Genomic DNA, 21,856 nt, shown 5'->3' on the forward strand with positions numbered 1-21,856 from the left:
CAATGTACAGGGCCTGGCACAAAGTGCTTAACAAATACCACAATTATGATCATTATTATTACTATTATTAAGTTGGACTCCATTCTGGGGCTTCCCTTCCAGTTTGAAAAGCAGCTTTGGAGCCAGCATTCAGTCAGGTTTTTTTGAGGGCTTTTTGTGTTTTTTTAATATTTGTTAAGCATTTACTATATGCTTAGAGTACAGTACAGACACTGTACTAAGTCCTGGGGTATTTACAAGCAAATCAATCTATGTCCCCCATAGATTGTTAATAACCATTTACAGATGAGGTATCTAATGCATAGAGAAGTGAAGTGACTTGTCCAAGGTGACCCAGCAGACAAGAGGTGGAGCTGACATTAGAACCCAGGGCCTTCTGACTCCCAGCCCTGTGCTCTGTCCACGCTGCTTCTCTTAAAAATACTCCCTTTGGAAACTCATTCAGAGTGAATCAGCATGTGTTCTTTGAGCACATCTTGATATTAAGCACCCTGGGGCCATGATAGAGAAGGAACACCATTCCTAAATTGTAGAATCATCTAGTAGGGAAACAAAACAGGCAAATAAATAAGAAATGATAATGGGGGTTTTGGTTAAATGCTTACTATGTGCCCAGCACTGTATTAAGCACTGAGGTAAATGCGGTAAATGCAAGATAATCAGGTTGGACACAGTCCCTCCCTCAGTGGGCTCACAGTCAAAATAAAAGCGCAGTAAATACTCAAGTACAATTGATTGAGAATGGGATTGATTGAGAATGGGTACTGAATCCCCATTTTACAGATGAAGAAACTGAGGCCCCGAGAGGTTAACTGACTTGCCCAAGGTCACCCAACGGGCAGTCGGCAGAGCCGGGATTGGAGTCATTCATTCATTCACTCAATCATATTCACTGACCACTTAGTAGGTGCAAAGCACTGTTCTAAGCACTTGGGAGAGTACACTACAACAACAAACAGACACAGTCTCTGCCCATAATGAGCTCACGGTCTAGAGGCAGGCATTAATGTGCATAAATAAATAAATTACAGATATATGCATATGTGCTATGGACTGGGAGGGAGGATGAATGAAGGGAGCAAGTCAGGGTGACGCAGAAGGGAATGGGAGAAGAGAAGAGGAGGGCTTAATGGAGGAAGGTTAACTGGCGGAAACGTGCCTACAGTAAGGAGTCACTTCTTCTGACCCTAGGCCCGTGCTTTATTATCCACTAGACCACTCTGCATCTTGTAGAGTGATAGTATAAGTATAATACAGTAGTAATAAGTACACGGAGGGTTACTACCTCACCTGTATTGTTCTCTCCCTAGTGCTTAGAACAGTGATCGCCACACAGTAAGTGCTCAGTAAATACTATTGACTAATTGTCTGAGGAAGAGGAAATGGAGGAAGAAGGGGAGTGGGCCGTGAATTGTGCTGAGGGATGGATCTCTGAGTTGCAGGTGTGAGTGTGCGGGTGTGTGCACAGGCTCTTGTTTGTGTGTCAATTCAGTCAATCCTCTAGACTGTAAACTCCTTATGTACTTGATACCATGATACCACCATGTGAGCAGGGAACACGTCTGCTAATTCTGTTGTATTGGTCTCTCCCAAGCACTTAGTACCAAGTGCTCTCCCAAGCACTTGATTCTATTTAGTTGCCATTGTTTTTACGAGATGTTCTTCCCCTCGACTCTATTTATTGCTATCGTCCTTGTCAGTCCGTCTCCCCCCATTAGACCGTAAGCCCGTCGGACGGCAGGGACCGTCTCTATCTGTTGCCGACTTGTTCATTCCAAGCGCTTAGTACAGTGCTCTGCACATAGTAAGTGCTCCATAAATACTATTGAATGAACTTAGTACAGTGCTCAGCCCAGAGTAAGCACTCAAAAAATATGATTGATTGATCTCTTACTGTATGCAAAGTACTGTACTAAGTGCTGGTGTGAGTCCAATAGAGTGAGCAGACATGATCCCCACCCTCAAGGACTTCACTAACTGAGGAGACAAGCACTAAAATAAATTACAGGGAGGGAAAGTCAAGAAGTATAAAAATCTAGCCGTAAGTGCTCTGGGGTGATGGGGTTTGTTTTTGACCGATCAGACTTGAGTGGGAGGGAAAGTCAAGAAGTATAAAAATCTAGCCATAAGTGCTTTGGGGTTGATGGGGTTTGTTTTTGACTGATCAGACTTGAGTTACTCAGACTTACCTAATCATTATAACTTTAAATAAAAGGTGAGGCATGAAGCTCTTCAATCACAGCCTTTCCAGGGGGTCTCCCAGAGAGAGGAAGAGAGAGGTGGAGGGTAGACCTGCTGAAGTCAACAGGCAAGATTCCGGGCAGGGGAGCCAGGGATTAGGCTGGGCTCCAGCTAATGAGGCTGCTTTGACAGATTAATTCCCAAGAAAGCAGGTCAGATAATGAGAGGCAGTAGACAGCAAGGCAAGCAGATTTGAAAGACACTGGGGAAACACATTTTAGTCTCCAAGGACACGGACCTCCCAAGGTGGAGGCTGCTCAGTTTCCTTTCTCCTTGGTTGTGGGCAGATCACTTTCAGCCTCAGAGAACCAGCCTGAGTCAGTGGACCTGTGTTCTAATCCCAGCGTCAACATGTACCTGCTCTGTGACTTTGGGCAAGTCATAATTTCACTTCTCTATGCCACATCTGTAAAATAAGAAGCCAATCAATCATATTTATTGAGTGCTTACTGTGTGCAGAGCACTGTACTAAGCACTTGGGAGAGTACACTATAATAATGAACACATTCCCTGCCTAAAACTGTGAGCCCCATGTGGTATGTAGACTGTGTGCAAACTAATTAGCTTGTACCTACCTCAGAGTTTAGTAATAATAATAATGTTGGTATTTGTTAAACGCTTACTATGTGCAGAGCACTGTTCTAAGTGCTGGGGTAGATACAGGGTAATCAGGTTGTCCCACGTGAGGCTCACAGTCTTAATCCCCATTTTACAGATGAGGTCACTGAGACACAGAGAAGTTAAGTGACTTGCCCACAGTCACACAGCTGACAGGTGGCAGAGCTCAGTTATAATGTTGGTATTTGTTAAGCGCTTACTCTGTGCAGAGCACTGTTCTAAGCGCTGGGGGAGATACAGGGTAATCAGGTCGTCCCACGTGAGCCTCACAGTTAATCCCCATTTTACAGATGAGGTAACTGAGGCCCAGAGAAGTTAAGTGACTCGCCCACAGTCACACAGCTGACAAGTGGCAGAGCCGGGAGTCGAACCCATGACCTCTGACTCCGAAGCCCAGGCTCTTTCCACTGAGCCACGCTGCTGGCACAAAGTAAATGCTTAAGAAATACCATTAAAAAAACCCCAGCAACTTTCAGCTTTCAGCTATGGAGGCCCCAAGCCACAGTTCTAGTATGAGAGTCACTTTGCTTCTAAAAAATTTATGCTCTCCCACTAGCTATCCCTCTTCTCCTTCCCATCTGTACTCAAAAGTCCCCATCCCAAGCTAACTCCAGCTGACTATAGTAATTACTAGAAGTAGTATGTACTTAATATCATGGTACCCGTGGATGCCATGAAGGCACTTAGCACTGGGGAAGACCAAAGCAAAGCGACACAATCCCTGCCCATAGTTGTGATATTTGTTAACTGCTTATGTTCAAGCCCCGTATTAAGAGCTGGAATAGATTCAAGATAATCAGATTTCACATTGGGCTCACATTCTCAGTAGGAGGGAGCACAGGTGTTGAATCCCCATTTTGCAATCAATCGGTGATATTTATCAAGTGCTCACTTTGTGCAGAGCACTGCACTAAGCACTTGGAGAAAGCAGTAGAATTAGCTGACACAATCCCTGCCTATAAAAAGCTTACAGTCTAGATTAATCAATCGATCGTATTTATTGAGTGCTTATTGTGTGCAGAGCTCTGTACTAAGCACCTGGGAGAGTACAAAACAACAATATAACAGTATAACAGTTCTAGACTTCTAGACTGTAAGCTCGCTATGAGCAGGGAATATACTGTATACAATATAACAATATATTCCCTGCCCATAGCGAGCTTACAGTTTAGAAGGGATAAGGGAACTGATGCACAGAGACGTTAAGCGACTTGCCCAAAGTCACAGAAAAGGTAAATGATAGAACCAGGATTAGAACCCAGGTCCTCTGATGCCCAGGCCCGTGCTCTTTCCCCTAGGCCATGCTGCTTCTCTGCCCATACTGAGCTTACACTCTAATGGGGAAATCTAACACTTGTGGGTAAGACTGTACCACTGTTCTTAATACTGAATATGAGTAGCTTTTTTTTTATGTTTCTACTGAAAGAGATCACTTTGTGTTTATATAAATGGTGCTTCTCCCCTCTTAGAATGTCAGCCGTTCAAAGGAAGGAATTATACATGCCCCTTTCTTTGTCCTTCCCCACTGAACCCGGCCCTCACCCTTCCCGCTAAGTGACCCCACTGCAAACCAAGGACAGATGAGCCACAGAGCTGAGGACTGAATGTGTGTCAGCAGTCGATTCATTCCTCGGGACCAGGAAGGGAAAAAGATTCTAGGCTCCTTGTTCTCTGCACTGCTGGTCAACCCACCCTCCCTCCTTCCCCCTCCTTCCTACACCCCTCCAGGGTCTCTGGTGGGGAGCTGTTTGATCGGATCCTGGAGCGCGGCGTTTACACTGAAAAAGATGCCAGCCTGGTGATTCAGCAGGTGCTGTCTGCGGTGAAATACCTCCATGAGAACGGCATCGTCCACCGGGATTTGAAGGTATCGACGACCCGGGCTTCTGGGAAAGAGGAGTCTTGGCGAGAATCATTATTAATAATAATAATAATAATAATGTTGGTATTTGCTAAGCGCCTATGTGCAGAGCACTGTTCTAAGCGCTGGGGGAGATACAGGGTAATCAGGTTGTCCCACGTGAGGCTCACAGTCTTAATCCCCATTTTCCAGATGAGGTCACTGAGGCAACAGAGAAGTGAAGTGACTTGCCCAGAGTCACACAGCTGAGACTCCAAGGCAGCACCCCTGGAGCATCAGATGATCGGGCTGGGGTAGTGGTGGGGAGGAAAGTGAAGGACGGTCGATCTAGACAGATGCTAATAATAAGGACGACGATGGTATCTGTTAAATGCTTACTATGTGCCAAGCACTGTTCTAAGTGTTGGAGAAGATACGAACTAATCAGGTTGGACGCAGTCCCTGTCCCACACGGGGCTCACAGTCTTAATCTCCATTTTACAGATGAGGTAACTGAGGCCCAGAGAAATGAAGTCACTTGTCTAAGGTCACAGAGCAGACTAATGGCAGAGCCGGGATTAGAACCCAGATCCCTCTGACTCCCAGGCCCATGCTCTTTCCACTAAGCCATGCTGCTTCTCCCTCCCTCTCCAGTTCTGCCCCATAGACTTGCCCCTCTCCAATCCCCATTCACTGGGGGGCTGAGGAAGGTGTCGATTTCTGGGGAAGACTGTCCCTTAGGACAGGATTGAGTCCATGAGGAAGCCCTGCTGCCTTGGAAACGGGAGGGAAACATAATGCGTCTCTTTGATCCTGTCTGAACATTGCTTCGCCCGTTCAAGTGGCATTCATTGAACGCCTACTGCGTGCAGAGCCCTGTACCAACAGATACTTGGGGGAGTATAATAGAAGTAAAAGACACAATTCCTGCCGCGTGACATTTCCCATCCATCTCTTCCTCCCAGCCCGAAAATCTACTTTACCTCACACCCGAAGAGAACTCCAAAATCATGATCACAGACTTTGGTTTATCTAAGATGGAGCAGAACGGGATCATGTCCACGGCCTGTGGGACTCCGGGTTACGTGGGTGAGTCAGACCCTGCGGGGAGAGAGGTTGACCAGCCGCCTGAATCAAACCCAGTTCTGCCAGGAACAGGGAATTGGTAATCTTGGGAAGATGGAATGGGTGGGCTGAGAACAGCCCCCCTCTATCTCACTCCTATCATCACTCTTATCACGTCTTCGAATGTCCGCTGTTTGCTCACGAATCCTGCATCTTTAGACTCTATCAGCCCCCAGGTCCTTTCTTACAAAGGGCAATTAGTGACTCACATGAACTTACTTGTGGACTGGCTCACAGTACCTGGAATCTTGCTACCCACCACTCTGCCCAGCCACTCCATAATGCCCTCCTGAGGGAAAACTGTGGCCACAACCTCAGGGATGGCCTTTCCTCGCCTCCCTCTGAAGCAGGGGGTCCCAGAAAAGGTAACAGGACCTGAGAGCCCAGAGGAGGTTTTTCGTTGTTGTTTTTTAATGGTATTTGTTAAGAGCTCCTTCTCTCTCTCTCTTTCTTTATGGTATTCGAGCGCTTACTATGTGCCAGGCCAGGGTAGATACAAGTTAATCAGATTGGGCACAGACCATGGCCTACCGGGGTCTCACAGTCTCGAGCCCCATTATTTACAGATGGGGTAACTGAGCCACAGAGAAGTTGACCTGCCCAAGGTCACACAGCAGACAAGTGGCAAAACTGAGATTAGAACCCAGTTCCTTCTGACTCCCAGGTCCTTGCTCTATCCACTAAGACACACCCTCCTCTTAAGATCCCAGTCTGAGCATGGAGAGCTGCTCGGGTCTCCGGTTCAGGACTCCTTCAGAGAAAAGTCACCCAGATGCAGGGACTCTCTGTGGCCAGGGGGTTCTGAGGCTCTGGGCCCCTCTCCCCTCACATCAAACAGTCTCCCCAGTGCATCTCTAGAAACCGATTCCCCCCTCGTCCTCCCAGCCCTGCTAACCTGTGGACTTTATCCCTTGGTTCCAGCTCCAGAAGTGCTGGCCCAGAAACCTTACAGCAAGGCTGTGGATTGTTGGTCAATTGGAGTCATCACCTACATCTTGTGAGTAGGAGCCAGATGGGATTGGCTTCCCATACCCCTGTACCCCAAGCCTCCCTCCCTGTCCCGACTCTCCACCGGAACTTTGATGATTCCCAGATAGAACCTGTTTCTTCTCCCCAGCCCCTCCCCTGCCGGAAGGGAGCGAGCACCATTAAAGGTGGGAAGAGGAATGAGTACTGGGGTCCCTGTTAAATGCAAGCAGAGGGAGAGAGGAGGCCAGAGGCTCACACTTGGGTCTTTCTTTACCGGGGTGTGGCAGGCTGTGCGGGTACCCTCCGTTCTATGAAGAGACTGAGTCGAAGCTGTTTGAGAAGATCAAGGAAGGTTACTATGAATTCGAGTCTCCATTCTGGGATGACATTTCAGAGTCAGGTAACATCCTCCGTGCAAACACCGGTAGCTTCACCGATAATTGTAACTGTGGTATTTTGTTAACCCCTTACTATATGCCGAACAATCAACCGTATTTAATGAGTGCTTATTGTGTGCAGAGCACTGAACTGAGCATTTGGAAAAGTACAAGGGAACAGAGTTTGTAGTCATAATCCCTGGCCACTCATTCATTCAATTCATTCATATTTACTGACCCCTTGCTGTGTGTAAAGCGCCGTACTAATGGTTTGTGAGAGTATGATATAACAATAAGTCCCTGCCCACAACTAGCTTGCAGTCTAGTGGGGCACTAAGTACTGTACTAAGTGCTGGGTAGATATGCGATAATCAGGTTGGACACAGTCTAAGTAGGAGGAGAGCGGGTATGCAATCCCCATTTTAGAGACAAGGAAACTGAGCCCCAGAGAAGTTGCGGTTTTCCTAAAGTCATCCAGCTGGCGAGTGGCAGAGCTGGGATTAGAACTCAGGTCCTCTGTCTCTCAGGCTCTTTTATTATCTCCCCCAGGCCACACCGCAGCAACAGCCTCCCTCCCTGAGCGATGCTTTGTACTGGCAGAGATGTGGTAAGGGGGAAAGGGAAGCAGAGCAGAGTGAAGTTGATGATCTTCCAAAATTTGATGGAAGAGACAACCAGAGACTCTTTGGAGTCTCCAGCCGTGGAGATAATAATATTCATATTTGTTAAGCGCTTACTGTGTGCAGAGCACTGTTCTAAGCCCTGGGGGAGATACAGGGTAATCAGGTCATCCCACGTGAGGCTCACATTTAATCCCCATTTTACAGAAGAGGTAACTGAGCCACAGAGATCTTTAAGCAGCTCTCCTTCTCCCCCTGCCATCTATCTTAGATAGTTTAGGAAGCTACCAGTCCCGGGAGCAGGGGATTAGATGACCTCTTAAGGTCTCCTCCAATTCTGGGATTCCATTAGTAATCTCTGCCCTAGAGAAAAGGAGACTGGAGGAGTTAGAGAGAGATTCGATCCTGCAACGTCCCAGCAATTGGGAGCCTAGAGGGGGATGAATGTACTGAACCTGGAAAGACAGAGGAACTAGAGCTGGAAGCAGCTAGCGCTCACATGTCGCACATGTGTCATGCACGTGCCATACACCCGTCGCACACGCACCAGCGCCTGGGCCCTCGGCATGTGTTTGAGCTTCATCCTCAGAGCTGTACCCGCAGATCTGTGTGGGTGGATATTTTCTCCTCTGTGAGGTTTATGGTGGATTTGGGATTTTTAGACACTGAAAATTGCCACTTTACGAGATTAGTTTGAGACGCATTCACTCCCACATGCCAGCCTGAAGTTCATTTCCAATAGTAGTAAAGAACAGCTGTTGGTTATTGGGCCTCTGATGTCTTCCTACAGCCAAGGATTTCATTTGCCACTTGCTGGAGAAGGACCCAACGGAGCGATATACTTGTGAGAAAGCACTGAGGCATCCTTGGTGAGCTGTCCCTCCCACCCCACCCAACCCCCCGGGGACACAGAGTTGCCAGAAACCCTCCTCCCTTCCCACAACCCCAAACAACCCAGACAGGCTTACACTGGCTTTTTTTTTAAAAAGGGTATTTATTACGCCCTTACTATGTACCAGTCACTGTACTAAGCACTGGGGTAAACACAGGATAATCAGGATGGACACAGAGCTAAAAAAAAAAAAAAGGGGGCTCACAGTCTAAATCCCCGTTGTTCAGATGAGATAACTGAGGCACACGGAAGTTAAGTGACTTACCCGAGGTCACACAACGGGCAAGTGGCAAAGCCGGGATAAGAACCACGGTTCACTGTCTCCTAGGCCCGTGTTCTTTCCAATAGGCCACGTCGTTTCTCAAAACTATCTTCCCTGGCATCCTGGGCCCTGGAAACTAGGAAAATACCATCTTCCAGGCTTTGCCTTAGGGCTGTGTTCTGGAAAGGGCAAAGGCGAGGGGAAGTGTCCCCACTTTCAATAAGAGTTGGGGCTCAAACACTGTACTAAATCCTGAGGTAGATAAAATACATTCAGATCAGATCCGAGTCCACATGGGGCTCACTGCCTTAGGGGGAGGGAGAACAGTTATTAAATCCCCATTTTATAGCTAAGGAAACAGAGGCCCAGAGAAGTAGAGTGACTTAACCACAGTCACACACAGCAGGCAAGTGGCAGAGCTAGGATTAGGGCCCAGATCCTGCGACTCCCACCAGGCCTGGGCTCTTTCCAACAGACCTCAGTGGGACCTGGGTCACAAGCCTTAAGTGAGCTGTTTATTCATCAAGCAAGAAAGGATTCCTAGAGGTAGGTGGGGAGGGGACAGGCAGTCTGGAAAAAGGTCTGCAACAAAGTGTTGAGTCTCGGGGCCTCCAGTGTTTCCCCCGAGATTCCAGGGTGCCCCTCGCATCTCCCCCCGAGCGGCATTCTGAGAGAAGGCTAAATCCCTGGCAGGCCAAGTCAGGCCCAAGAGGCATCTGTCCTAGGAAGACCCGAGTGAAGAAGAAGCCTCAGCCACAAGCCTCTCTGCCCCCGGCCCCTCGCCCTGGCTGCGGAAGCCCAAACTGGCCGCCTTTGGTTGGGCTCTGAGTTTACTTGGAAGGGAGAGAGCTCTCTGCGCCAACCCACCCAGGCGCCGCAAGACCCTTCCCCGCCCTACCCGCCACACACCACCTCCTCGCTGGCTGTAGGCAGCCGGGCTGACCTCCCCCAGGATGGAGGGAGCCCCTGCCTGCGGCCGGCAGAGCCGCCCCCCTAAGTGCCCCTCCCCACCACCGCAGGATTGATGGCAACACTGCCCTGCACCGCGACATCTATGCGTCCGTCAGCCTCCAGATCCAGAAGAACTTTGCCAAGAGCAAGTGGCGGGTGAGTTGCGGGGGGATGGTGGGGTCGGGGGGACGGGGCTCAGCATAAAAGGGCCGGATGGACATGGGATCAAAGGCTGGGGGTGGGTTGTCAGTACTCTCCACACAGTAAGAGCTTTAAAAATACAATTGATTGCGTTAGAAGCCCGGCTGCATCTCCCCAGCGCTTAGTACAGTGCCTGGCACATAGCAAGCACCTAACAAATACCATAATTACTGTGATTGTTATTAGACCAGGAAGACCTTGGGACTCAGGCTCCTATGGGTTTAACATCTAGAAGTGAAATCCTAATCCTCCCTAACCCAGAGCCCCCTTCATTTCCAGTACTTAACTAGTCCCCCATGGTGGAGGGAATTTGTAAATGAAATCCACCTGAGTCCAGAGTGCTGCCAGTAACTTTTCCCATTCAATTTACCGGCTCCCAATTTTCCATCTGACTTCCCTCCCACTTAGTTTTCACCACTGCCCCTTCATGGTCAAACCTTCACCATACAAACAACAATAATAATCACTGCGGTATATGTTAAGCGCTCACTGTATATTAAGCCCTGTCCTGTAGTAAATACGATACAATACTAATAACTGTGATATTTCCTAAGTATTTACTATGTGTCAAGCACCGTACTAAGCAATCAGATTGAACACAGCCCCCATCCAACATGGGGCTCTCACTCTAAGTAGGAGCAAAAGCAGGTATTTAATCTCCATTTGACAGATGAGGTATTTAATCCTCATTTTACAATCCAGATGGGGCCCTGGCCCTGTCCTACACGGGGCTCACAGTCTAAGCAGGAGGAAGAACAGGTCTCTTAACCCTTTATTACAAAGGTGGAAAGTGAAGCGGAGAGAAGTGAAGTGACTAGCTCAAGGTCGCACGGCAGGCACGTGGAAAAGCTGGGATTAGACCCCAGGTCCTCTGAGTCCCAAATTCGTGTTCATTCCGTTAGGCCACCATGGCACTTAGTACAGTAATCTGCACCCAGTGAGTGCTCAATAAATACCATTGTTTTGTGGCTTAATGGGCCACGGGCCTAGGAGTCAAAAGAGGCTCAATGCTAATCCCTCTTCTGCCACATGTCTGCTGTGTGACTTTGGGCAAATCACTTCACTTCTCTGGACCTCAGTTACCTTATCTGTAAAGTGGAGATTAAAAGTGTGAGGCCCGTGTGGGACAGGGATCGTGTCCTACCTGTTTAACTTGTATCTACCCCAGTGCATAGAACAGCGCTTGGCATATAGTAAGTACCTAACAAGTACCATTATTATTATTATTATTGATTGATTCTCTTACTATGTGCTAAGACATGGCATAGATACAACGCAGTCCTATCAGACATAATCTAAGGTGCATTTGCCACTGGGTTTTCTTTGCATTAGTGGGTTCAGCTAGAGCTGGGGCGGGGGCAGCCCCGTGAACCGGGCATCACAATGCCCCACTCAGAGAACCACCAGATTAAGGGGACCAACTCCCTGGAAGCCCATCGCGAAAGGCAGGGAACTTTTCTTCTTCCTCCCAGCAAGCGTTCAATGCGGCCACCGTGGTGCACCATATGAGAAAGCTACATATGAATCTGCACAACCCAAAGGCCGTTCCCGAAGCCGGGAACAGGCTGCCCGTCGTCCAGGGGTCCGAGACGCCCCGGCCCAGCGGCCCCGTGGTCAGCGTCCCCAAGGCCTCCAACCCAGACAAGAACGCCCTGCTTCCCATGATGCCTCGGATGGCCTGCCAGCACCCGGTCCTCCTCCCAGCCCCGGGCGACGCCGTCTCCGACAACAGATCGGTCAACTGCTTGGTCAACGGCTCCCTGCAGATCAGCAGCAGCCTCGTCCCCATGCACCAGCGCCCGCTCAGCGGGAGCCCCTGCAGCTGCTGCTCTAACTGTCTGAAAAGCAGCGAGAAGGGCAAGGCGTCCTTCTGCTCAGAGCCGGTGCTCCTCAAAAAGACCGCCAAGAAACAGTGGGTATTTCCAGGAGGGGCCATCTGTGGGCCTGAGAGCTCAAGGCCTACAGAGGCTTGAGGGTCTCTTCCTTTCCTTCCTGTCTGTCCCCTTTGGGTTAGATCAGTCACTCAGTCATGCTATTCACCGAGTGTCTACTGTGTGCAGAGCACTGTACTGAGCTCTTGGGAGAGTCGGACAGAGTAAATAGATACGATCCCGCTGGACTCCCTTGGGGGGCTGTTGTGGGGGTGACGGGAGACATGGAGGGAGGACTATGTCTTGAGGGTTTTAACACAGAGAGACCCTGGGTCTCTCTGAGCCCAGGGAGATGGGGTGGGGTAATCCTTTTGTGTCTGACTCCTTCAGTCTCTTTCAGTGCCTCTGGGTCCATCTCCACTCCTAGAAAAGCTCAAATCCTGCTGTCCCATCTCCTCACCAGGCACTACAAATCAGAGGTAATCGTCCCGGTCAAGGCCAGTGCCCATTCTCACTGCCGCGGTGGGCAGACTGGAGTCTGTTTGATCATGTGATCTGCAGAACCGCCATTATTGCATCACTGTATTTTTAAGGTAAGGGAGTGAGAAAGTGCTGGGGGCGGGAGGGCGGGGAGTGAGGAGAAAGATGAAAGCTTCAATCCTAGAGGTTAAATCCCGACCGAGGGGTAGGACTTGGGGAGAGTCAGTCAGTAGGTACCCAGCCAGGTTGTCTCTGCTGGTTGGAAAGAGAAATCACCTGAAACCCTGTGGTGTAACCATCAGCATACCTTGTTGATCCTCAAATTTTAGGGGCTCGGAAATGGCCGGGAGAGGGAGGACTGGGAACTGAGGGAGTAAGGATGGAGTAGACCAGCAAGGACACAGTAAAACAAAGCCTTGGGCAGTGGTGCAACCCCCACAGCTGAGCCCATAACTGAGGATGACCCAGCATGGTGCACTGCCATCAGGAAAGGAGTGACTCTTTCCAAGTATTGTCTTGTTTTGGGGTTTTTTTTTTTGTGAGGTTTCTGATTAACATATTTTTCTGAAGAAACGTCAGAGAGGAAGTGACCAGTAAGTGACATTTCAGAAAGAGACTGACACCCAGCGGGAAGATAAAAACAGAGGAAATTGCCGAGGCTTTTTGCTCCCACCCAGCCCAGGCCGGCCGTCAGTGCTTTGGAAGGGGAGAACATTTTCTGAATCATTGGAGGTTTGGGTTATTTCACGCCTGGACTGTTGAGGTGGCCTTTCATGGGGGCATTGGCTGTGCCTATGGCAAACGGCAGAGGAAGTACTTCCGCTCTTCTCTTCAGTTCCAGAAGGTGGGTGGGCCGGGGGACCGAATTGACAAATCTACTCTTTCTCTCTGCAGAAGCGGTCTTGGGCATTCCACTGCCCCTCCAAGGCAGACCTCCAACCTGCTGATAAGGGAACGGGGAGCATCCTGGGTGAGAGAGAAAGAGAGAGGCCCTCGGGGTGAGCATCAGCAGGGAAGGGGATCTCTGTCCAGGCCCAAGCAGGAAGTGTCCTCAGGCTCAGCTCCCCTACCCAACCCCTCTGCCATCGGTGTATCTGGCTAGCTGCCTCTCGGGTCCCCGGCCCGGGTGAAACCGGGTGGGCTTGGCCACGCTGTGCCATTCGTTCCAGTCAAAGCCATATGGGCGACCCCCTCCGCCCCACTTCACCCAGCCCCCAGGCTGTGTGATCTCACCGACCCGCCCTCCGGCTGTGGTTCTCAGTTGCCTAACCTCCCCCTAGACCCGTGTGCAAGTTTTCCGTATGGTGTTTTCTTGGTTTCCACCGAAGCTCCTGCCACTGCCCCAGCTCCTCCCTCTGCGATCCTGCTTCCCTGGCCGCAGATGTGTATTTAGTGTTGTGCTTAATAAAATGGACATATTTTTCTCTAGTAACATCATAGTTCCTCTTGCGTTCTAATCCCGGCTCCGCCGCTTGTCTGCTCCGTGACCTTGAGCGAGTCACTTTGCTGCTCTGTGCCTCAGTTTCCCCAACTGTAAAATGGGGACAGAGCCCCATGAGGGACAGGGACCGTGTCCAATCTGATTACTTTGTACAGTCTATCGATTAGACTGTAAGCCCGTCAATGGGCAGGGACTGTCTCCATCTGTTGCCGATCTGTACATTCCAAGCGCTTGGTACAGTGCTCTGCACATAGTAAGCGCTCAATAAATACTATTGAATGAATCTACCCCAGAGCTTAGAACAATGCTTGGCACATAGGAAGCACCCCAAGAATATCACAGTCATTATTGTTATTATTATTACTGAGTGCTGAGAGAGCCCAGCTGTCCCTGGACCACCAGGGTTGTCAGACACATAGTAGCAATAATGACGGTATTCGTTAAGTGCTTACTATGTGCCAGGCCCTGTATTAAGCTCCGGGGTGGATACGAGCAAATCGAGTTGGACACAGTTCCTGTTCCACGTGGGGCTCACAGCCTCAATCCCCATTTTACAGATGAGAGAACTGAGGCAAAGAGAATTGAAGTGATTTGCCCAAGGTCATACGGCAGACAAATGGCAGAGCTGGGATTAGAACCCACGAGCCTCTGACTCCCAGGTTTGTGCTCTATCCACTACGCCAAGTGGCTTCTCTGGACCACGTGGACCGTGTCGTCCCCCATCCCACAGGCACCCCCATCCAGTCCAGCCACGGACGCAAGCGGCTTCCTCCCTCTTCCACCTGCCCCAGCTGCTGGCTCGGCCTCCTGGGGATTCAGCTGTATTTCAGCGTTGGTACCGGGCTCCTCCACGCTCAGCCTTCTCTTGCAGCCCAGGGAAGGGGTCAGGCGTTCACCGGTCCTTTGTGAGCTGTTGGGAGTTTACACACCTCTCTTGGGTCTCCTGAGAGGTTCTAGTTAAAAGACGGGGGCAGCTCTGACCGCTTCCCCCCACGGCGTCATCGTCATCCCCGGCAACTGTTGGGCAGCGGGTCTTACCCTCCTCTCATCCCGCTACGGGACAGGTAGAGCCCAGAAGCAGGCACCACCCTAACAGTTCCCCAGTGACTCAGAAGACCCCTTTCCATAGGGGTCTAGAATGCCCCGGGAGGTAGCCGAGGCTGAGGAGAAGCTGGCTCTCTGACCTGTAAACTGGGGATAGGGCTGGCCGATCACCTTCTTGGAAAGAGCCCGAGCTTGGGAGTCAGAGGTCGTAGGTTCGAATCCCACTCTGCCACTTGTCAGCTGTGTGACTGTGGGCAAGTCACTTCACTTCTCTGGGCCTCAGTTACCTCATCTGTAAAATGGGGATTAACTGCGAGCCTCCCGCGGGACCACCTGATTCCCCTGTATCTACCCCAGCGCTTAGAACAGTGCTCTGCACATAATAAGCGCTTAACAAATACCTACATTATTATTCTGTTCTCCTGGAGATCCACCGGCTCAGGAGACCACCTCTTTTCTGGAAGAGAAAGCCCTCTTGGAGAAGAGGAGCTAGGAAAAGCAGTATGTTCTTGGGAAAAGACCACAGGACAGTCAGGAGAAATGGGTTTTAATTGTAGCTCTGCCACTTGCCTGCTTTGCGACCTCGAGCAAGTCCCTTGACTTCTCAATGGCTCAGTTTCCTCATCTGTAAAATGGGGACCCGGTGCCCGGCTCCCATCTCCTTAGACCGTGTGCTCTATGTGGGAGGGGGATCGTATCTCATCCGATTGTATTCTATCTACCTCAGCATTGGCATCTAGTAATAGTGTTGGTATTTAAGCGCTTACTATGTGCAGAGCACTGTTCTAAGTGCTGGGGTAGATACAGGGTAATCAGATTGTCCCACGTGAGGCTCACGGTCTTCATCCCCATTTTACAGATGAGGGAACTGAAGCACAGAGAAGTTAAGTGACTTGCCCACAGCCACACAGCTGACAAGTGGCAGAGCGGCGATTTGCAAGCCCGGGCTCTTTCCACTGAGCCACGCTGCTTCTCTACTTAACAAGTATTATTATTATTACTGAAGATGAAAGCTTAAAAATAATCATTATCATTACGGTATTTAAGGGCCCACTACGTGCCAGGCGCTGAATTAACCTTAAATCCCTTCCCCATCTGCAAACTCATTACAGGCAGCACTAAGCTGCGTCTCAACCCGATTTGCTTGTTATCCAACCCAGTGCTTAGTACGGTGCCCGGCACATAGTAAGCACTTAACAAATACCACAATTTTAGCCCTACAGTGAAGGGTTTTTATTGAGGGCTTGGCCTGGAGCCTGGCTCACCACGGCTCCCACAAAGAGCAAGGATCCGGTCTCCCGGAGGATGGCTTCCAGCTGTCTCTCCCTCGCTGTCTGGGCCAGGCTGCGGGGGCCAGCGACCTACCCTTCCACCCCTCCTCAGTGATCCACTGTGCCCCCAGCAGGGCCCCAGTGGTGAGAGACAGCTGCAGACTCCCAAGCTTGGTCCCCGGGTCCGTCCTCGATCCTCCCGACAGCATTCATTCTGCATTGTGGCGAGCACCCACGCCAGGCCGCAGGCAGTCTTCCGACCAGCCATCCGGCCCGGGTTAAGCACGGAGGCTGCGGGTGAGCAGGATGGGCAGGCCCGGACCAGGACTGAGGCGAAGGTTCAGGCCGGCCATCCTGCCTGAGGCGGGCGGGGGGGGCCGCAGGAGGGCGGGGCGGGAGGGGGCTTATTTGCAGGTGGCATAGAAGAGCACGCGTTGGCTGATTTGGTCTCGGACCGTCTCCAAGCGCTGCTCCAGTCCCTCCAGGTCCTTGGAGTGGCTGTGGATGGCTTGGTTTCCCCTCATCAGCTCTTTCTCGATAGCTGGGGGCACACAGAGGCGGGGGTCAAGGGCCAGCTGGGGTCCACCCACCGGTCACACATTCTCCCAGCCCTCCAGGTCTCAGGACCTCCCTGCGAACGGTCCAACAACAAAAGGACACGAGACCCCAGATGGCCCTGTCCGTTTTCCTGGACTCGGAAGGCAGCGCGGTTCTGGGTTCTGCAAGGTCCGAGGTGCCCAGCAGAAATAGGTTCCAAAATCACAGTACACACCCCCAAATCTTCTGCTACCCTTTTCTCTTCCCCCAGAGAGAAGCTGGGCCCTGGCCCTGGCTCATAAAGCCCTCCGCCTTTTGCATCCAAGGTGGGAAATGGGCAGGGATGATTCTTAGACTCCTAGCTGGACTTGAGCAACTGGGTTCACCCAACGTCAGGGAATGAGGGATGGCGGTGGGAAAGGGTGCGTGTGTGTTTGTGGTGTCCCGGGATCGTGGGGAAGAGAGGAGGCTAAGAGGGGCAGATGCCCCTGCTGTGGCCTCCACAGCTAGATAAGGTCACCGGGACCAGCTGGCGGGCCTTGGCCGTCGGCCAATGGCCAGTTGGGCTCGTATCCTGTCTGCAGCCTGCCACCTTTGGCCGGTAAGATCCGGGGCCCCCCAACGTGGGGGAGACGGCACAGACGGCTGGCCGGAGGCAGACGGAGGGTGCTGGAGAACTCTCCACTCCAGAATCCCTCAGTTGTTTCAGGCTTCAGAACCCCAGAACTCCCTGCCCATTTCACCTTCCATTTGTCTCCAAATCGACGCGGTCTCGTTCAATAGCTCTTCCGCCTCCATCTTCACACGCGTGATCCTGGTCTCTAGCTCCCCTGGTACAGGGCCCTTCTCCAGTTGGTTCTTCATGTCGGCATAGAGCTGCTTCAGCGCAGCCAATTCCTACAGACAGGAAGTGGGAGGGTGGTGATTTAGACTGGGACTCTTCGGCTGGTGGTGTTTACAACCCCGGTGGCTCCCGGTGGCACAGTGGGTAGCAAGAGCCGGGCTGCCGGCTCATAGTAAGAATATTGTGGTATTCGTTAAGCGCTTGCTATGGACTGAGCACTGTACTGAGCACTGGGGTAGAAGCAAGATGATCAGATCAGACACGGTCCCTGCCCCACATGGGGCTCACGATCCAAGTAGGGAGAAAAACGGCGACTGAATCCCCCATCTTACAGATAGGGAATGAAGCACCAGCTAAGTGACTTGCCCAGGGTCACCTAGCTGGCAATAATAATAATAATAATGATGATAATAATTATGATATTTGTTTAGTGTTTACTATGTGGCAGGCCCTGAATTAAGCTCTGGAGTGGATACAAGCAAATGGGGTTGGACCCAGTCCCTGTCCCGCATGGGGCTCACAGTCTCAATCCCCATTTTACAGATGAGGTAACTGAGGCCCAGAAAAGCTAAGCAGGACAGAGGGAAGCGGCACGGTCTAAGGGATACAGCATGGGCCTGGGAGTCAGAAGATCAAGGGTTCTAATCCCTGCTCCACCACTTGTCTGCAGTGTGACCTTGGGCAAGGCACTTAACTTCTCTGGGCCTCAATTCCCTCATCTGTAAAATGGGGATTAAGACTATGAGCCCTATGTGGGACAGGGACTGTGTCTAACCCGACAATCTTGTAATCTTATCCCAGTGCTCAGAACAGTGCCTGACACATAGTAAGCGCTTGATAAATACCATAATTATCATTAAGTGGCTTGCCTAGGGTCACAGCAACAAGCAACAGAGCAGGGATTAGAAACCACGACCTTTTGACTCCCGGGCCCGTACTCTATCCACTGAACCATGCTGCTTCTCTGGGGCCAGGCTTCAGCCTCTACAGCGGGGAGGGAGGGAAGAAGGGGAAAGGGGCAACTGTCTCCCGCCTGGGCCGGCTGCCTAAGAAGCAGGGAGCTGGGCTTGGCGAGAAAGGCATCCAACCCAGAGTGGAGACAGAGAGAGAGAGACAGCAATAGATAGCATGGCTTGGCTCAGTGGAAAGAGCACGGGCTTTGGAGTCATGAGTTCAAATCGCAGCTCTGCCACTTGTCGGCTGTGTGACTGTGGGCAAGTCACTTAACTTCTCTGGGCCTCAGTTACCTCATCTGTAAAATGGGGATGAAGACTGTGAGCCCCATGTGGGACAACCTGATTCCCCTGCGTCTACCCCGGCGCTTAGAACAGTGCTCTGCACATAGTAAGCGCTTAACAAGTACCAACATTATTATTCACAAGATACAGCGACCTCTCTATGACCCACCATGATGCGGGGGAGAGGAGGTCCAGAAAATGGGGGCGAAGAAGCAGGGATAAAGGCAGGCGTGGGGTCCAAACTGGATCAGGGAATTCAGTTGGGTGGGCGGCGGAAGGCCTAGTAGTTAGAGCAAGGGCCTGGAGGTCAGAAGGACCCGGGTTCTACTCCCAGCTCCATCCCTCGTCTGCTGTGGGACCCCGAGCGAGTCACTTCACTTCTCTGTGCCCCAATTACCTCATCTATAAAATGGGGATTAAGATTGGGTGCCCCGCATGGGTTGCGTCCAACCTTGCATCTATAGTAATAATAATAATTGTGGTATTGGTTAAGCACTTCCTATGTGCCAGCCACTGTGCTACGCACTGGGGTGGATACAAGGAAATTGTGTTGGACACAGTCCTTGTCCCACTTGGGTTCACAATCTTAATCTAATCTCAGCATTTAGCACAGAGTAAGCGCTTTACAGATACCATTAAAAAAAAAAAAAGATGGCTGTCGAGGGCCCAGATGCTGAAGACTGGAGGGAAAGCAGCGTTAATGAGCTTGAGGGCTCTGAGCAACCGCCTGCCAGCTTCTGGAAGATGACAACCCAGTAAAGTGGGCATTTGGAAGTGGAGCCCAGGCCACAACTTAAAATGCAGGCGGAAAGCAGGTGACCTTGTCCAAGTCACTCGTCCTTGCCGGACCTCAGTTTCCCCATCTGTTCAGCAGAGACACACTCTCTCTGCCCTCAGCCTCCCCAACAGGGCGATCACAATGTGAGTTCGGCCATTTGGCCTTGCCTATCTCCTTTGGTTTCCCCCGCTCCCGTACCTTCTCAGCACGCATCGTACTCCCGTTGACCCCATCCGCCTTCTGCTTAGCTTCGAACGCCTGGGTCCGCTGCTGGCTGGTCCGGTTACGCAGCCTCTCGATCCTCTTCTGAAAGTCACTCAGATGCCCCATCACGGTCATCACCGAAGCATCGGCCTGATTGAACACTAGCCGCACCTGCAGAGGCCGAGGGCTCAGGGTCGTTTCTCAGTCCTCCTCTCCCTCCTTCCCCATCTCCACCTGCTCCTGCCCCAACACCTGATCACTCCCAGACCCTCCACCCCCACCCACTTGCACCAACACCTGGATACTCCCAGACCCTCCAACCCTCACCCTCCCCTGACCCAATGCCTGGCCCCTCTCAGCCCCTCCCATCATTCAGAGAAAGGGTTTGCCAAAACTCCGGGTCACCTGAAAAACGCCCCTTGCCTCAATGTCCCCATCCTAATTCACCCTACACCCAAATCCCTTCCTCTCCCACCTGCCATTCCCATCCCGTCCTCCTGCTCCCCAGCTCCCTGGGTTCAGGGATTCCAGGATCTGTCTACGGTCAACACTCCCAGAGCTCCTCTCCAATCTAAGTCCCATGGAAAACTGATCCAAGGAACTAAGAGACCACTGCTTTTGGGCTCACCCCTTGATTTCACTCAACCCTACTGCATGATTTCCATTAGGCTCCTTGTCTAGTTTCTCCGGATCCCAGGCAAGCTCTAGTCTTCGCATCGGGGAGCCGGGAACTCACCTCAGAGATCCGGGCCCTGAGCAGATCCATGGAACGTCCGGTGCCATTCAAGGTACCTTTTGCCTCCTGGAGGGCAGAGCTGCCCTGGCGCAGGTTCTCCATCACATCCTCCACTTGGCCCTCTATAGCATTGGCACGATTCCTGAACAATCCCAACAAGAGACGATGCTGCCGGTGACCCTTGCGATCAAGGGGAGGGCAGGGGAAGGATCACGACCCTCGTCCCCTCAGTGCCCTGGCTCCCCCAGGATCATGTTGGGAAAAAGTCACAGGCCCAGGGTCCACAATAAATAAATAATAATAATAAGGATGATGGTATCTGTTAAGTGCTTACTATGTGCCAAGCACTCTTCTAAGCACTGGGCTAGAAACAAGGTAATCAGATTGTCCCACGTGGGGCTCGCAGACTTAATCCCCATTTCACAGATGAGGGAACTGAGGCCCAGAGAAGTGAAGTGACTTGCCCAAGGTCACACAGCAGACAAGTGGTGGAGCCGGGACTAGGACCCATGAATTTCTGATTCCCAGACCCATGCTCTAGCCACTACACCTTGCTGCTCCGGTCCCTGTGACCCAGGTGGACTACCTCTCCCTGCCGCTCCCCTCCCAGCCTGCCGTCACAGGCGGGGTTGGGAAAAAGATGCTTCTGCACATTCAAAATGAGTGAAACCTAGAATACTTGAGCTGAAACCAAATCTCCAGCATTGTGTAGAGGATAAAGCACGTGACCGGGAGTCAGAAGGTCACGGGTTCTAATTCCTGCTCCGCTGCTGCTGGGCGACCATGTCGGCTGTGTGACCTTGGGCAGATGAAGAAACTGAGGCACCGAGAAATTAACGGACTTGCCCAAGGTCATCCGGCAGGCACGTGGCAGAGCCGGGATTAGAACCCGGGTCCCCTGACTCCCAGGTCCATGATCTTTCCATTCGGCCACACTGCCGGTGACCAGGAGTTTGGGCTTGATGAGGAGGAAGTGGGTGGCCAAGGGTAGGTACTAAGAATCGGTAGGGCCAAGGGGTTTCCACGTGAATGCTAGGGACCTCGGGGCCAGTGTGAAGACGTGGATGCTCAGGCTCACGGACAGCTCTAGTTACAGCTCCGCTACAGGCGTGGAGGTGAGCGCCAACTCTCTCCCCAACCCCGGGAGCCGATGGGAGGCCTGAATCATTCCACTGCCTCGCTTAGTCACCGCAGCAAGGCACCGGGAAATAGAGACTCGGCACTCAGCCTTCTGCTTCCCACCTCCCTCTTACCGTCACCCTGGTTTCTCCTGCTCCCCAGGCCTCCCTCTGGCACCACCTACCCAGGACCCGGGA

The 21,856-nt window shown here is 51.5% G+C and overlaps 2 protein-coding genes across 4 annotated transcripts in view; one reads left to right on the forward strand and one right to left on the reverse strand.

Annotated features, from left to right (window-relative positions):
• CAMK1G (calcium/calmodulin dependent protein kinase IG) overlaps nucleotides 1-13,879 on the forward strand; it is a 40,670-nt gene extending 26,791 nt beyond the window's left edge. The window contains exons 5-13 of the mRNA XM_029069947.1: nucleotides 4,588-4,726; nucleotides 5,665-5,788; nucleotides 6,746-6,821; nucleotides 7,081-7,193; nucleotides 8,581-8,659; nucleotides 9,964-10,051; nucleotides 11,569-12,008; nucleotides 12,431-12,560; nucleotides 13,342-13,879. Coding sequence (XP_028925780.1) covers nucleotides 4,588-4,726; nucleotides 5,665-5,788; nucleotides 6,746-6,821; nucleotides 7,081-7,193; nucleotides 8,581-8,659; nucleotides 9,964-10,051; nucleotides 11,569-12,008; nucleotides 12,431-12,521 — 1,150 coding nt within the window. The 3' untranslated portion in view covers nucleotides 12,522-12,560; nucleotides 13,342-13,879. The remainder of the gene's footprint in view (nucleotides 1-4,587; nucleotides 4,727-5,664; nucleotides 5,789-6,745; nucleotides 6,822-7,080; nucleotides 7,194-8,580; nucleotides 8,660-9,963; nucleotides 10,052-11,568; nucleotides 12,009-12,430; nucleotides 12,561-13,341) is intronic.
• Nucleotides 13,880-16,150: 2,271 nt separating this feature from the next.
• The window catches only part of LAMB3 (laminin subunit beta 3), a 148,734-nt gene continuing 143,028 nt past the window's right edge, over nucleotides 16,151-21,856 (reverse strand). For all 3 annotated transcript variants that reach the window (XM_029069489.1, XM_039912512.1, XM_029069490.2), the window contains 4 exons: nucleotides 20,541-20,682; nucleotides 19,799-19,975; nucleotides 17,484-17,637; nucleotides 16,151-16,744 (listed from right to left, as the gene is read on the reverse strand). In XM_029069489.1, coding sequence (XP_028925322.1) covers nucleotides 16,608-16,744; nucleotides 17,484-17,637; nucleotides 19,799-19,975; nucleotides 20,541-20,682 — 610 coding nt within the window. In that variant the 3' untranslated portion in view covers nucleotides 16,151-16,607. The remainder of the gene's footprint in view (nucleotides 16,745-17,483; nucleotides 17,638-19,798; nucleotides 19,976-20,540; nucleotides 20,683-21,856) is intronic.

The sequence above is a fragment of the Ornithorhynchus anatinus genome, chromosome 7 (assembly GCF_004115215.2).
Source record: "Ornithorhynchus anatinus isolate Pmale09 chromosome 7, mOrnAna1.pri.v4, whole genome shotgun sequence".
Classification (NCBI taxonomy): Eukaryota; Metazoa; Chordata; class Mammalia; order Monotremata; family Ornithorhynchidae; genus Ornithorhynchus; species Ornithorhynchus anatinus.